At 39.4% G+C, this 16,618-nt stretch overlaps 1 protein-coding gene and 1 non-coding gene across 9 annotated transcripts in view; both read right to left on the reverse strand.

Annotated features, from left to right (window-relative positions):
* Positions 1-16,618, reverse strand: part of LRP2BP (LRP2 binding protein) — a 38,112-nt gene that overhangs the window by 13,770 nt on the left and 7,724 nt on the right. For 2 of the 8 annotated variants that reach the window (XR_004384082.1, XM_032869912.1), the window contains exons 2-5: positions 12,634-12,719; positions 11,243-11,369; positions 10,424-10,536; positions 7,221-7,334 (exon numbers count right to left, since the gene is read on the reverse strand). Coding sequence is in view for 7 of the 8 variants with exons in the window: in XM_032869912.1 (XP_032725803.1) it covers positions 7,221-7,334; positions 10,424-10,536; positions 11,243-11,369; positions 12,634-12,648 (369 nt within the window). In the remaining variant the exon portion in view is untranslated. Of the gene's footprint in view, positions 1-7,220; positions 7,335-10,423; positions 10,537-11,242; positions 11,373-11,802; positions 12,168-12,633; positions 12,722-16,618 lie in introns of those variants that run through there. The other 6 variants (XM_032869914.1, XM_032869913.1, XM_032869917.1 and 3 more) reach the window with 6 other exon arrangements.
* Positions 3,709-3,815, reverse strand: LOC116874968. Its single transcript, XR_004384099.1, has one exon. It is a non-coding gene; the product is annotated as a U6 spliceosomal RNA (small nuclear RNA).

Below are 16,618 nucleotides of genomic sequence, written 5' to 3' on the forward strand. Positions count from 1 at the left end.
CTACTTCTCCCTCTGCCCCCCTCCTCCACTCCCACTCATGCTCACTCTAAAATAAAATCTTTAAAAAACTCCAAAACTTCCAATTATAACCAAAGAGAATAAAGTACCTAGGAATAAACTTAACTAAAGAGGTGGAAGACCTATACTGTGAAAACTATAAAACACTGATTAAAGAAATTGAAGATGACACAAACAAAATGGAAAGATATTCCACACTACTGGGTTGGAAGACAACATTGTTAAAATGTCTGTCTTACCCAAAGCAGTCTACAGATTCAGTGCAATCCCTATCAAAATATCAAGAACATTTTTCACAAAAGTAGAACAAAAAGTACTTAATTTTGCATGGAGCCACAAAAGACCCTGAACTGGCAAAGTAGTCTTGATAAAGAGCAACAAAGCTGGAGATATCATAATTCCAGATTTCAAGGTATACTACCAAAGCTATAGTAACCAAAACAGTATGGTATTGGCACAAAAATAGACACAGAGATCAATGGACAGGAGATAGAGCCCAGGAGTAAACCCACAATTATATGGTCAATTAATCTATGACAAATGAAGCAAGAATATACCATGAGAGAAAGACAGTCTCTTCAATAAATGCTGCTGGGAAGAGCGGACAGTTACATATAAAAGAATGAAAGTGGACCACTTTCTAACACCACACACAAAAATAAAAGGGTCCAAAGACTTATATGTGAGACCTGAAACCATAAAATTCCTAGAAAACAGGTAGTATTTTCTCTGACGTTGGCCATGAGAACATTTTTCTAGATAATGTCTCCTAAAGCTAGGGAAACAAAAGCCAAAATGAACTATTGAGACTACTTCAAAATAAAAAAAGCTTTTGTAGCACAGTGAAGGAAACCACACCAAAAGAAAAAAGCCAAAAATCTACTGAATGGAGAAGTTGTTTGCAAATGGTATAGCTGATAAGCAGTTAATATCCAAAATATATAAAGAACTTACCCAACTCTGTCATATACACAAATAATCCAATTAAAAAATGGGCATAAGACCTGAATAGCCATTTTTCCAAAGAAGACCTAAAGATGGCCAACAAATGGAAAGATACCCAACATCCCTCATTGTCAGGAAAATGCAAATCAAAACTACAATGAGCTATCACTTCACACCTGTCAGAATGGCTAAAATAAAAAAGACAAGAAATAACAAGTGTTGGTGAGGATATAGAGAAAAAGGAACATTTGTGCACTGTTGGTGGGAATGCAAACTGGTGCAGCAACTGTGGAAAACAGTATGGAGGTTCCTCAAAAAAATAAAAATAGAAATACCATATGGTTCAATAATTCCACTATTGGGTATTTACCCAAACGTAATGAAAATAGTAATTTGAAAATATATTTATGCCTCTGCATTTATTGCAGAATTATTTACAAGAGCCAAGATATGGAAGCAACTTAAGTGTCCACAGATAGATGAATGGATAAAGAAGATGTGGTATATATGTATTTGTATGCACACACACACCTTAAATTAATACAATGTTATATGTTAATTATATCTCAATAAAAATAACAGGGGGCAACAATGGTAGTAGTGAGTTACTTCTTGTTGGAATTAATGAAGGCCAGAAGATTTGAGAACAGCATTTTTATTTATTTTATTTATTTATTTTTTAAGATTTTACTTATTTATTTGACAGACCGAGATCACAAGTAGGCAGAGAGGCAGGCAGAGAGAGAGGAGGAAGCAGGCTCCCCGCTGAGCAGAGAGCCCGATGTGGGGCTCGATCCCAGGACCCTGAGATCATGACCTGAGCTGAAGGCAGAGGCTTTAGCCCACTGAGCCACCCAGGTGCCCCAAGAACAGCATTTTTAAAATGTGGAAAAGAAAAACACGACCAGCAAAAAAATTCATAAAAAATGAAGGCAGATTAACAACATTTTTAGATTACCACAATCAGAGATAATTCATTATCTGCAAACTGTACTATAAAAAGTGCCCTTCAAAGGAAATTCTTCAGGTTGAAAGGAAAAGAACATAGTGCCAGATGTCTACACAGGTTGATAGGAAGGAATAAAGAGTTCCAGAAGTGGTAAGTATGTAACAAATGTAAAAGGATACACACACACACACACACACACACACACACATATACATATGTGTACCTAATTGTTTTCCTCCTAGTTTCTTCAAAAGATATGACTAAAGCAAAAATTACACTTTTATATTTGGGGATTTATAATATAATGTAAATTTAAGAAGTATACTATGACAACACTAAAGATTGGGGGTAGGTGGGTAAATGAAAGCATACTTATTCAAGGTTCTCTTGTTTTACCTGAAGTAATTCAATATAAACTCCATGTAAATTGTGATAAAAGTGCATACTGTAATCTCTAGAGCAACTATCAGAAAAAATATGACTAGAAAATAAGTTTCATCACCATTTCTCACTGAGTTGAAATAGCAATTTTATGATGTGCTAAATACTCCTGTATCTGTGTACATCTGTTTCTGGACTCTTGTTCTTTTGCTCTTTGCCTTATTCCTGAACAAAACCCCCAAACTACATTGCTTTAAGTACCACGGACATATATTTGGCTTTTTGCTCTTTAATATGAATTTTTTAATCAGCTTGCCACATGCCATAAAAAAATCTCATAGGGAATTTGATTCTGATTACATTTAATACGTGAAGTTAAATCTGGGGAGTGGTTAGAGGTAAGACTTAGGAAAGTAGTGTCTCTGGGAAACCAGCGCTGCTGCCTGACAAGAGACAGTAAATTTCATAAGCTCCTGCAGTCTGGCACTGAATTACACTCCAATGTTTACTGCCTGATGCTATGGAAAGTATTTAAAAACCTTTTTCGGATTCTATGAAATAGGAAGAGAAAGGCTACATAGGTAAACTTGTCCTCACCACAATTTTATCTCAGCCAAAAATTTGGTTGCTTTACCCATTTTCCCCCAGTGCTATTTCCAGGTTGCATTTGTAGCTTCCTCAGATACCGCAGCGTGTGTGATCGTTATCTCTGTGGGGTAATAATGACCTGTGAATGCTCCCTGAAGAAGACGGTTCAGATCTACCGTGCAAAGTATATACGGTTCAACCAGCCTCTGGACCAAATGAGTATCAAGAACAACTTGGTAAATTAATAAAAGAAAGCGATAAAAATTAAGAGTGGGCTCTTTGGCCCTTTACTGCAGGTTAAGAGTATAATCAAGCTAACAGGGTCACTCTAGGTGAGGAGGGACCTTCAGAGGCCATCTTTATTCTCCTCTGGCCTCCATATGTAATTACATTCAAGCCATTGTTTGGAGTTGCCCTATGCCAACCCATTGAATCTGCTAACCTTCTGGCTCCTCCACTTCTTCATGTTCTTAATTCCCATATTTTCAGCTGATTCTGTATCTGTGGCCATACTCATTTCTTTGTTCCTGTTTTCCTCCTTGGCCCTCATCCATCTGGCAAATAAACCATTTCTCTGCCTACTCAGCTGCACTCAAGCAGCTGAGCATGGTCCTTCTTTAAACCCATGATCATACATTTCAGAGTGAGCTCTCCGCCCTGGCAAACAGTACTATCAATTTGTCTCATCAATTATCTGGCCCACTTACCTGGTAGAGAAGATACAATTTCAGACTTTATCTTTTCTCTTCACACTTCTACTGCTCCCTGCCCTTTCCCTCATTCTCAGTTCATGGCTTCACCTTTTTAAAATTTTTATATTTTTATAAAAAAAAATGGAGTGTTTCATGACTTTGTATGTCATCCTTGTACACAGGGACTATGCTAATTTTTTCTGTCCTTCCAATTTTAGTACACATACTGCTGAAGCAAGCATATGGCTTCACTTTCTGCACTGAGAAAATAGAAAATCAAAAGAAACACCAAATCCGTGAATTTACCCAGCTCATCATTTTTTCCCTCTATACTAGATCTCGTGTATCAACTTACAAATATACTGTGGCATCTCTGTTCTGGGTGGATCCCCCCTCGAGTCCATGATCCCTTCGTTATTGCATATGCATCTGTTCTGCTTTATGGTAAAACTCAGTGCTTCTGTCTGCCTTCTCACCTGCAGTCGTCTCCTCAGCCCCCTTTGGCCTGCGTCCCTTACCACTCCACTGCAAAGGCTGGTCAGTCTGTCCAATGAGATTCATCTTAATGCGCCTAATTGTAAGTGCTCAGTTTCCATTAAACTCACCTCAGCAGAATTTGAGACAGATGATCACTCCCTCCCTCTCTCTCTCTCTCTCTTTTTTTTTTTTTTTGTGAAGATTTTATTTATTTATTTGAGAGCATGAGAGGGGGGAGGGTCAGAAGGAGAAGCAGGTTCCCCGTTGAGCACGGAGCCCAATTTGGGGCTCCATCCCAGGACCCTGGGATGGACCCTGAGCTGAAGGGAGATGTTTAACCAACTCAGCCTCATGTTGTTCCCTCCATCCGAATGCCAGTCCTGACCTTATAAGCTGTTCTTGTGGGGACGCCTGGGTGGCTCAGTGGGTTAAAGCCTCTGCCTTCGGCTCAGGTCATGATCCCAGGGACTTGGGATCGAGCCCCGCATCGGGCTCTCTGCTCAGCAGGGAGCCTGCTTCCTCCTCTCTCTCTGCCTGCCTCTCTGCCTACTTGTGATCTGTCAAAAATAAATAAAATCTTAAAAAAAAAAAATAAGCTGTTCTTGTGTCCTGAGCATCAGCACCTGTCAGCGGCTCTGTGAAAACAAGTCCCGCCTTGTGCCTAGCACACGCACCTGTCTCTGTTCAGGACTCACAACTGCACTCGTAGTTTTCCTCAGACTATGCGCTCCTCTTCATACTGACCGTTGCTTCCCCAGCATCTCAGACTCTTCCTGCCTCGTAAATGTTTGTGGAATGAAGGAGTGAGTAAAGAATACAATGAATCCAACTAAACTAGAGCTGGATAAGTCACAAGAGTACGCACGTACCTCGGGGATGGTAGAGTAGGTGCTCACGGCGCGAAAAACAGAGGCGGATATTTTTTAAGCTGCTTTTGTGTCCTTTAAGGCAACTCCATCGATGATGATGACCCCCGTGAATGGTACCAGTGCACAAAGAAACGCCACTGTCTTAAGTGGTAGGATCTGTGTGTGTTTTAAGCATCGGGTTTGTAGGTGAACTAGAGGTGAGTTCAAAGACCTAAGAGATGCTCACTGAACATCGAGAGAGAGACAGGCAGTTGGTGGTATGGCTCTCAGCAGGAGGCTCTGGTGTGAAGACAACAATCTGGACGTCTTTGAAAAGTGTAGGGAATGTTAGCCATGGGGTGGGATGAGCTGAGAGAGTAAGTGGGGGCAGCAGAGGCCTAGGTTCTTCTTCTTCTTTTTTTTTCCTCAAAGATTTTATTTATTTATTTGACAGAGAGATCACAAGTAGGCAGAGAGGCAGGCAGAGAGAGCATGGCCACCCAGGTGCCCAGGGGCCTAGGTTCTGACATACTTCAACACTTAGAAGAGAAGTAGCTGGCAAAGGACAGGGGAGGCTATGGAGAGATGAAGAGGGAAAGTTGTATTCCAGACACATACAAGATTTGATGGAAGATTGGGGCGCCTGGGTGGCTCAGCTGGTTAAGCGTCTGTCTTCAGCTCAGGTCATGATCCCAGGGTCCTGGGATCGAGCCCCGAGTTGGGCTCCTTGCTCAGTGGGGAGTCTGCTTCTCCTTCTTCTGCTGCCTGCCACTCTCCCTGCTTGTGCTCTATCAAATAAATAAATAAAATCTTTAAAACAACAAAGAACCCCCCAAACAGTAGAAGATGATGGTAAGAGTTTTATAAAGCATGGGAGAGAATCTTAGACACCAAGAGGAAGATGTTTCAAGAGGGGTATGGTCAACTGTGCTCAATTCACGGTTAGAGCAATGTAGTCCTACATTCGACATGTTACTGTGTTTTTAACAGGCTAAATTATAAATAGTTTAAAATAAAATATCTTGTATTTAATGGAAATATTCATTTTTTCATCATTTACTTATTTCATGTGCTATGATTATAAAAGAGTACAAATGAAGAATTTCAGGAATTAAAGTGTAGTCCCCATTGTTAACTTTATACAACACAAAGTCAGGAAAGAAGACACTGGTTGCTAACTACACGTGCCTTCCTTTATAAGTTGTTCAGTCTCTTGACAACCCTGCAAGTTAGGTGGACGGGTTTTATCTTGTGTGCTGCCTCCAGTGGACTGAATTGGTAATGTCACCTTCAAGCGATGTATTGATAAAAGTCCTGCGCTATGTCTGGATTCAACTATTAAGGGGGCTGTGATCAGTTATCCAGGATGGCCAAGGGTGTGGGGAAATGACAGATATATCTCTAACTTATGTTTATTTGTCCTCCTTTTACAAATGTGGAAACTGGAGTCCAAAAATAACTTCCCCAAGACCATCCTGCTTATAAGCAGTGAAGTGAAGATTTGAAAGCCGGTAACTTTTCACAAGTTGTTAATAGACCATTATGGATAGAGCAGTTTTGCTAGGGAACACAGAGAAATGAACTTCTGAGCATCTCTGAAAAATTTAAAAGTAAATTCCCCATCTTTATTTGATAGTATGTGAAATGTCCTTGTAAGATGAGACATAATAAATAAATAAATAAATAAATAATAAAGCCCATAAGGAAGAGATAAAATTATAAAACTGGTCTCCAAACCCCATAGCTCAGTTTATTCTTTATCTTCAAACATGCATAAATAAATATTGATGCACATCAATTATGCAGGCATTACAATAATAATATAGATTATATTTATTGACAAGGAGAAGCACATTCAAAATACATTGTTAGGAGAAAAAGGATATAAAAAACATATAGAGTATGGACCTACATTGAAAAAAATGTACACACACACACAAATATATATATAATTTTTTGCATGGGGTAATACATGGAAGCATGTACTTTAAAATAATAACCAGGGTCATATTTGACAGTAGAATTTGGTGATCCCTTTTTGCTTATTTTCTAACTTTCCCCATGGAATAATTTTTTAAAATAAAGGAAGACATTTTAAAACAAAAGTGTTATTGACAGTCAATATTAGCAAGGAGGGGGCGAAAAGAAATTTTGTGTTTCACATAAATGTAAAAATGACTACTGCTATCCTTTAAATACTAAAAGGATAGATATTATTAAAGTATAAGTATAGAAATATATTATTAAAACATAATTTTAATTCTATCAAATAATCCGTTAACTATGAGGTCTTTAGAGACCATGAACAAAACAGTAACTTACAGCGTCTGTAGGTGTCCCCAGCCCATCATAATACATCACTCCTAGCTGATAAGTTGCTTGATGGTCTTTCTCCTTGATTTCTTCAAACTGTTCTAATGCTTCTTCATACCATCCCTAAAAGCTCCCAGGAAATATTGAATTATTTTCATTATTACCTTAAAGTAATCCCAAATACTTAATTCCCACCTAAAAATTTGGAGCTAGGAGCTCCAAATATAACAAAAGACGGCAACAAATTTATGGAATTTGCAAGTATGGCATCGACAATAGTCAGCATACTATAAAATCAATTAAATAGATGTGAATAGGGCAACTGAGGGTAGTGACCAGGAAGAATCTCTTTGGCTTTCACTCTTACTTTCGGATATTGACAAACTTCTCTTGAAATGGTAGCACAGCCCTCTTCAATCCACCCTACCATATACCCTCACCACTTCTGGAGTCTGAGAAACTTCAGAGCTGGGGCCAGAGCATCAGAGAAAATGTGAACATCAGGATATTCACTATCATTAAATATCCACTACTTGGATGGCTCATGGCCTCCAGGGTTGCAGTTCTCCAGCTAGGGAGAAGACATGGAACAACAAATGTGATTCTCTAAAATTATCTTTCTCCCATGCTTCCTTTGGAAACCTGCATGTTTTGAGGCTCCTCAACAGTGCTATGATCTGATGCTATGGTGTGAGGGACTAATGGGGCTAATATCTTACTCCACAAGGGAAAATGTCTTGCACTAAAGACTGAATCCTTTGTAATCATGGAAAGAAAGTCTGTTACTAAACTGGAAAGTTATTACTTAGGGAGAGCAGACCAGAGAAAAGCAACTTCTGGAAGGCACAATAGCAACTGAAATCCTTTTTTCATAAACTATAATGAATCAACAAATTGACAAAACCAATTAAAACTGCACCAAAATACTAAGAAATACTGATTTTAAAGAACACATAATAATGAGTTAATAACCTAGCTGTTAAGACTCATTCTCCTTTCTGGCTAATGATTGGCCTAGATGTGAGGGAGCTGGAGAAGTTAGAATATGCTATAGGAAGAAAGAGAAAGGAGGTCCTTTTAGTTTTCATGATTTTTAATACCATCTACATGCTGGAAAATCTCAAATATATATTTTCAACCCAGACTTCTCCTTGGAGACCTAGACTCTTAATGTGTAAGTTTCTACTTTGAAACCTGTCTGCATGGATGACAACGGACATCCGAAACACCATGTGTATGAAACCCGAACTCTTGACTATCTTCTCAATAGTCACCCTCCCCATTCCTCTACTTTTCAGTCCATGACGCTATTATTTGTGTCTCCAAAGTAAATCCAGGACCCAGCTTCCACTGCACCATTCTGGTCAAGACCAGCATCCTCTCTTGCCTAAATTAGTATGATTTCCCCCTAAACTGGTCTTGGTTTCATGCCTGCCTTCTAATCTGTTCATCATGGACTCAAGACACTTGAGTGTTTTCTTATTACAATTTAAACAAAGCTAATCTAAAGCCATTCTCTGCCTTGCTTGTTACCACATTGGTCTCAATTTCTAGAGCTCACAGAGCACGCCCTCATCTCTGAAACATTGCATTTTCTCCCCTTTGCCTGGAATGCACTTGCACTGGGCTGTTTGCACTGCTCACTTCATTTTCTTCAAATTAGTTTCTTTTTTTTTAAGATTATTTATTCATTGGAGAGAGCATGAGCGAGCGAGAGCAGGAACAGCGGGGAGGGTGAGAGGGAGAGGGAGAAGCAGACTCCCTGCTGAGCAGGGAACCCGATACAGGGCTTCATCCCGGGATCGGAACCATGACCCGAGCTGAAAGCAGACACTTAACCAGCAGAGTCACCCAGGTGACCCTCTTCAAATTAGTTTTAACCACAGGTCTTCCACCCTCTCCCTAAGTTAATCTCTTAACTTACCCAGTTAACTGCTCTCATAGTACTCCTTCTTATTTGTAATGATGTATTCATTTATTTCCTTCCCCTAGTAGACTAAGTTTCATGAAACGGGGACTATTCTGGTCCCCTCATCGTGATATAGTCTGAACTTAGCATAATAATAGTGAACACCTATAAAAAACACGTATTGGGTGCCAGGCCCTGTTAGTAATACTTCTACAATGAATACATCCTTACAGTGGCTCTAGGAAACACACATTACCCGCTTTTACAGATGAAGAAACTGAGACTCTAAGAGGTGAAGTCTTTGTATCCAAGGCTACACAGTTAACAAGTACTAGGAATCATACTACCTGACCTGATGCTCCAAGCTGAGATCATTCTCTTAACCTATGCTAGCTTCACAGTGACAGGTGCATGATGAGCCCTCAACAAATATTTGTCGTCAGAAGGAAGGATGGGGCCGTCAGATTTAGGGGTAAGTAGGATAGAGGTTAATAGCTGCCCAAATAGTCAGTGAGTGTTGACGGGACTGGGGACAGCTGGTCCATTTCCACATGTCCCCATGGGGGTCAATGAAGGACTGCTGTTATATATATTATATGTTTTACACAGTTTTGCCTACATCTGTGCCTCAGGATGCCTCAGTGTAATGTGGAGAAAGAGGGCAGTTACCCTCCTACCTCTGGAGAGGAACATATGAAGCCTCTAAGTGCTGGGTAAGAATCAGGGTCTTTAGTTGTTGTTCATATGAAAAGAATTTATAAATGATATTATTTGGGGCAAAAATAGAAAAGTGATATTTTTAATTTCTAATGTGAGAATGGATTATATACCAGAATGACTCCTATAAATGACTTTCATTAGAATGACTTTTATGGAGGAAGGTCAAATATCTCCTTAATCTTGTACTTAAAGCCATAACCATACCTATGGAATTTACCAGAATTCCCTCTGCATAAAGGAACTCTATAGGAAATTTTGCAATGCGGATCCAACAACAGCATTATATGAAATGAAAAATGGGAAAAATGAAATAGAAAAAAAAAACAGAGAGGGAGGTAAACCATAAGAGACTCTTACCTCTATGGGACAAACTGAGGGTTGCTGGAGGGAAAGAGGATGGGGGGATGGAGTAACTGGGTGAGGGACATTAAGGAGGACACATGATGTAATGAGCACTGGGTCTTCTATGCAACTGATGAATCACTAAATTGTACCCCTGAAACTAATAATATGCTATATGTTAACTAAATTGAATTTAAATACATTTTAAAAAATGAAAAAAAAAACAAGCAGGAAATAATACCTCTTCAAAATATAGTTGGCCTCGGAGGAAATATGCCATAGCATCCCCTCTTCTTATTCTTTCCTTCAAGAGCTGCAATGCCTTATCCACCAAATTCTCATGGCTGTAACGATCTGGTTTTAAAAAGGTAAAGAATTCCATCTTTATCCCTATGATATGAATTTCCACTCTTGAAGTCATGAATTATATAGAACTCATCTGGCACTGTTTACACTAGTTTCCTTCCTGGTTCTCATTTATAAAACTGGCCTCCTTAGCTCAAGGGAAAAAGATGATGACAGCACCTAACACTGCACCAGGTATAATCATAAAATATGTGTTGATTGGTTTCCAAGCCCACCTGGTTTACTAATAGGAGGTTGAGCACTGCAGTCTGTGTGCAGTTCCTTAGGCAAAGCTACCCTGTAGATGAGTGAAATTCCTAATTTGAGCCTTAATTAGATCTACTCTAACTAAATGAGCTAGTGCCATTCCCAATTTAATATCTGTAAATCTATGGAAACAAAATGGTAGCTTTCAATGCCGATTTGAAGTAAAGTGTGGCATTGTTTTCTTTAACAGAAGTGACATCTGGCTTCTCTTTTGCAGAAGGGTGTCCTAAAGTCTTAAGAGTAAAATCAGGATTGGAATCTAATAATGAGACTTCTCCACTGAGGATTGGTTACCAGGTGAGCAGCAATTTCTCAGATTCCTGCAGGAAAGCTAGAAAGGATTGGAAAGTTAACCAGTTCCTTCAAACCATTAAGGCTCCTATTACTTGTCTTTTCTGCTCTGGTGTACAAAACTGACTTTTGGTGAGAATATTATCAGAATTTGTACCAGTCTTTTCCTTCCTCCATTGGAAGAATTTTGGGTTCTTAGCACCATACCGGGATAGAGAGGTATAAAAGGGGTTCTTGGGCAACTTTTCACTGGTCAACTTCATCCTGTTTCCACAATGTGTATTCTGTAAACAAGAATAAAAAAAAAAACAAGATGGTAGAAGTGTCTTCCTCCAGAAAAAAATGCAAAAAGATTCCACTCTCAGTTGGCACTCATAAAATGCAGCCTCCCCACATTTGCCTAGGGATGGGGCAGCAAACTAACAAGCTCAGGGATGTGCACATTCTTTCTGAGGAACCCAGGGCCATCCATAGCTAGGAGAGGCACAAGCATCCTCCATTCTGTTTTCACAGTGTGGGATGAAAGAGGAGGGCCATTGGCAAGTCCTTGCTAGCTGTGAGTTCACATCTGCAGTGGCTTGTGACATCACGACACCTGCCATTAGCAGGAACTGGGAACCCTGCCCATAGACAGAGTTCTTGTGCACTGGTACTACGCCTCCTTACTGAAGCTCATGACACTCATTCATTTCAAACTAAAGCATTTGTCTGTTTTACCTGGGAACACACTTTATTTTAGCTGTGTTGTTCAGTTTTATCTTCCCGTCTGCATTGGATTGCCATGTTATAAGATGGATCAGAGTCGAATGGACAATCAAAGCCTTCATATAAAATGTAGAGGCCACCTCATTGGGGATGAAGGAGTCCAGGTTGGCCCAGGCTGAGGGTAGTGAGACAGCAAACTCAGTTGTTGCTATGCTTTTTTGTTTACTCCTTGGTGTTCTACTGTTATAGCTGACTCCAACCAATCAGGGACAAGCTTCCAGTAAAGGTTCCTGATTGGTGGTGAGGAAAAGAACTCAAGAGAACTTTAATGTGATTGGAAAGCGGCATTTATGCTATTATGTGAAACGATTTTGGGCAATAAATTGTTTCATTAATAAGAATGAAGTGCCGAAAAGGGAGATGATTCAGTATTGGGGGGGAAAAAACCACTGCAGTATCTTCGTCATTTTGAAAGAGGCATTTAATCTTTTAAAAGGTCAACTTCCTCATCTGTAGTCTGAACTATTAGTTTGCACTAGAGGATTTCCAAATGCCTGTTGCTAGATATATAAAATTTTTTGATTATATGATTCCCAAACCCTTTGTATCAGTGAATGTTAAAGTTTCCAGTGAGCTTTGAGGTGAAGCAATAATAGGTTAAGTATATAGAAGAAAACCGACTCAAATAGAATATTATCAATTTACCGAGAAACTGGTTACAGAAGTTTTCATTTTTCTGAAGACATCATCCTGTGTGCTATTGTATCTAAAACGGCTCAGAAAAACCTCGGCATATTCAGGAATGTCATCGGAGATGAAGCAAGTCAAGAAACATTTCCCTACCTTCTTTGAACTCATGTTGCTCTCTGTGGTTACAATACTGCACAGGGTTTTTGTTGTTGTAGTTTAAAAGAAGCGTTGCAGGGGGTCTAGAAAACATAAGCAAAGATTGATTGAGCTCTCTTAAATGCCATGTTTGTTCGAAGTGCTTCACAGGCAGTAACTCCTACAAAACTTTATGAGATAGGAGCTATTATGAGGCCCTTTTAACATATGAGAACATGGAGAAGGTTAAGTAACTTCCCTAGGGTCCTAGGGCTAGGACGTGGGACAACTGGGACAACCCCAGCATCCCTGCACCTCATCATTATTCTATACTATTCTCCCAAAACTGATGATCTTTCTAAGTGCCATGACTTCTGTAAGAGAATACACCAAAATTTAGTACTTCATAATTTTAGAAAATGAGATCTAAGAAGATTTTAAAAAGGAAAGTCTGGGTTTATTTCTGTCAAATCTTGGGGTTAGACATAAAATCATCATTTGAAACTCGACAACTGTGTGCAGAGCATGCTGTAAGTTTAACGAATTCTCTAATAAAAATTGTAGACATTAAATGATGATATAGAATCTGAAAGAAATCCACAGTCTTAAAGGGAAGTGTCAGTGTAGTAGATGCTGATGGTGCCCTTCCCAGATCCTCGTTACTACTTAGTGCCCATCTCCGGCTGCTGGCAGTATTAATTGAAAACAACTCACAGCTATTCCTTCTTCCTCTGTCCCCCTGCCAAACATGAGTCCCCTCAGTCCTGGACACTTTGCTCCCTCTTTCTCAGAGACTGATCACTGGCATGAGCACAAGGCCAGTTCCTCTGGAGAGACACAATCTGCCATGAGTCTTGAGCATTCTGGCACATCCTTGCTGGGTATGTCAAGAACACAGGCCATGACTGCTTTCCACATGGGCCATTTCTCAGGGTTGTGTTTGCAGTGAGTACCCTTGAGGGATAGGGTAATAACTCCCCACAGATAAAGAACAGGCTTGTTTCTCTGAGAAATACTAAATCCTTCCCCCTCCTCCGTTGCTTAGTTCTGTTCTCTTATAATGCAGCCTATGGAATATATGCATCTATCGCCGGTCCTTTGTATGACCTCTGTGGGAATTAGGGGTCATAGGGAACCAGTTTCAGCAGCATGCGGACAACTCTGGCTATTGTTTTTACTATGAGTGAGAAAGTCATTTACCTCTGACCCAGGAGTGTTGTGTGTTCTGCCAAGATCCATGCAACACGTTGCTTGTGAGTTATAAGTAGACTAAAACCTCAGGCCTGCACAATTCTTGGTACGCCTTTGCCTCAAGATGAGATGAACTCAGAAATATGATATGTTCTCTGTGAGATCAGAATGAAGCTAGTTGCCATCTGAGCCCACATTCCTACTTAGCATTCCCTCCTTGCCACCAGATTGTGCTTCTTTTACTTCCCTTTTCCTGAGAGTTACCACCACCCCCACTCCCTGCCCCGGCCTAGCACTTGAATAAAAATCCCTGGCTCAGACTCTGCTTCTAGGGAAACTGACCTAACAATAGAGATATATGGAGGAAGAGGTATTTTATTCCTATTTTTCTTTTTTTTTTTTTAAAGATTTTATTTATTTATTTGACCAAGAGAGAGATCAGAAGTAGGCAGAGAGGCAGGCAGAGAGAGAGAGAGAGAGAGAGAGAAGGAAACAGGCTCCCTGCTGAGCAGAGAACCCGATGCAGGACTCGATCCCAGGACCCTGAGATCATGACCTGAGCCGAAGGCAGAGGCTTTAACCCACTGAGCCACCCAGGCGCCCTATTCCTATTTTTCTAAAGTCATCAAAATAAAGGATAACTTTCCTTCCAATAAACTTTTAGACACAGTATACTGTGGATAGTATGTACAGTATAGTATATTAATATTTTGATAAAATAACACATGATTGGTAAGAGGACTAAAATTAGCCTAATGATGAATAACCTTATTAAAATGCTGGATGACGGGAAGGAAAGAATGATCTGAGAGTAGGGTAAGTCCATAGAGATGGAGACGGAAGTTATAGCTACTTCTCTGTCAGCAGAGTGGTGCCAGATAGAATTGTAGGACAGAGCTGAAGCCAAATGAGTATTTCAGGCACACTGGGACTCCTCTGTGGTTATGCCTTAGCAGGGATTCGAATTTGAATGAACATAAATACAAATGATAAATGTGAAAAGCCAGGGGAAAAAGATAACAAGTGTTTAGAACAGACTAGATTGTAGTACTGCAAGCGAGAAATCAGTAAGTCTTAATGATAATGCCGAAAGACTTCTATTTAATTTTTAAAAACTTAAAAATTAAAAACTAAAAAATTGAATAGATACAAAATAACTTTTGGATATATGTGTAAAGAATGAAGTAAAATAATACGATTAACATCCATTGCCTGCCATTTTAATGTTTAAAAGATCCATTACCTTTAAGTTTCCTGTAGGCCCCTCATTTAGACCTCATCCTTCCTCCCCTCTCAGCCGCCCTACCCAAACACTCCCTCTTCTCCCCATAAACGATTTTTTTCATGTTTCCTAGCTATTTGTGTTTTCTCTTCTGCTAGTATCTGCCTTTGTGACATTTGTCTTGTTGAGTTGTAGTCTTACATATGTCAGGCGTGTCTCTTATAAATAGGCTTCCTTTAGATTTGTTGATTCTTTGTTATAACCAGGCCGATAACCTTTGATTATTACCGGTACATTTAGTTCTTTTACATTTATTTTAATCACTGTTGAATTAGAATGATTCTGTACTTTCAATCCATTTGCTTTATTCATGTTTTTTTTTCTTTTATTACCTGTTGTTGGATTTATTGAACCGACTAGCTATTTATTTTGCTTTGAGAATGTTGAACTTCATGAGTCGTGGGTTGGTGTCTGAATAATTCTCAGACATAATGTGTTTATGTTAGTTTCAGGTTCCTAAAGCTCCTGTAACAAATTACCACAAACTTTGTGGCTCAAGACAACAAAAATTTAGTCTTTCATAGTTCTGGAGGCTATAAGTCCAAAATCAAGGTGTTGTTAGGGCCATGGTCCCTCTGGGTCTACGGAAGAAACCATCCCAGATTTCTTTCCTAGCTTCTGGTGGTTGCTGGCAATATTTGGGGATCCTAGGCTGGTAGCTATGTCACTCCATCTTGATCTCTGTCTTCACATGGCCTTCTTTATGCATCTCCTCTACCCTGTGTGTCCTCTGCTTATAAGGACACCAGCCCCTGGATTGGGGCCCACCCTAATCTAGTATGACCTCAACTTCACTTGATTTTTTTGTGAAGATCTTTTTTTTCAAATAAGGTTACATTCACAGGAATCAGGTTTTATAGGACTTTGATTATATCTTTTTGGAGAACACAGTTCAGCCCACTACATTCTTCAAATATGGGTTTATCCCTCTTCTCTTTTCTGGCATTCTACTCAAACCTTCCTCCCATATCTCTTATTCTGTTTTTCACATTTGCCATCTGTTTATCTTTTCTTGCCACATTCTAAGTATCTCTTCAGCACTCCTTCCCATTTTATTAATCCTTTCTTTAGCCACATCTGGTCTGCTGTTAATACTTAAAATCTTAATATTAGATATTTAAACATTTTTTATTGAAGTGTAACATAAATACAGAAATGTATATGTAAGTTTCCAGCTTGATGAATTTTCACGCAGATCAAGAAAGAGAAAATTACCAGCACCCCAGAAGCCTCCCTAGTACTGCCTTCTAGTTACTACATAAACCTCCATGTAAATACAATATTGCGTAAGTGATTTTCGCATGCTTTGTATACCACATAAAGGGAATCATTCACTGTGTATTATTTTGTGCCTGGCTTCTATTGTTCAACATGGGGGATTCTTCCATTTTGTAGTGTTAGTTGTAGCTTTCTCCTTCTTGTTGCTGTATAGTATTACATTGTGTTAATATACCATAATCTATCTCTTGCACTTGATGGACATTTGGGTAGCTTCTGTTTTGGACTTCTGAGAACAGTTCTTCTATGAAC

The sequence above is a fragment of the Lontra canadensis genome, unplaced genomic scaffold, assembly GCF_010015895.1.
Source record: "Lontra canadensis isolate GAN:19392208 unplaced genomic scaffold, GSC_riverotter_1.0 scaffold39, whole genome shotgun sequence".
In the NCBI taxonomy this organism is placed as follows: Eukaryota; Metazoa; Chordata; class Mammalia; order Carnivora; family Mustelidae; genus Lontra; species Lontra canadensis.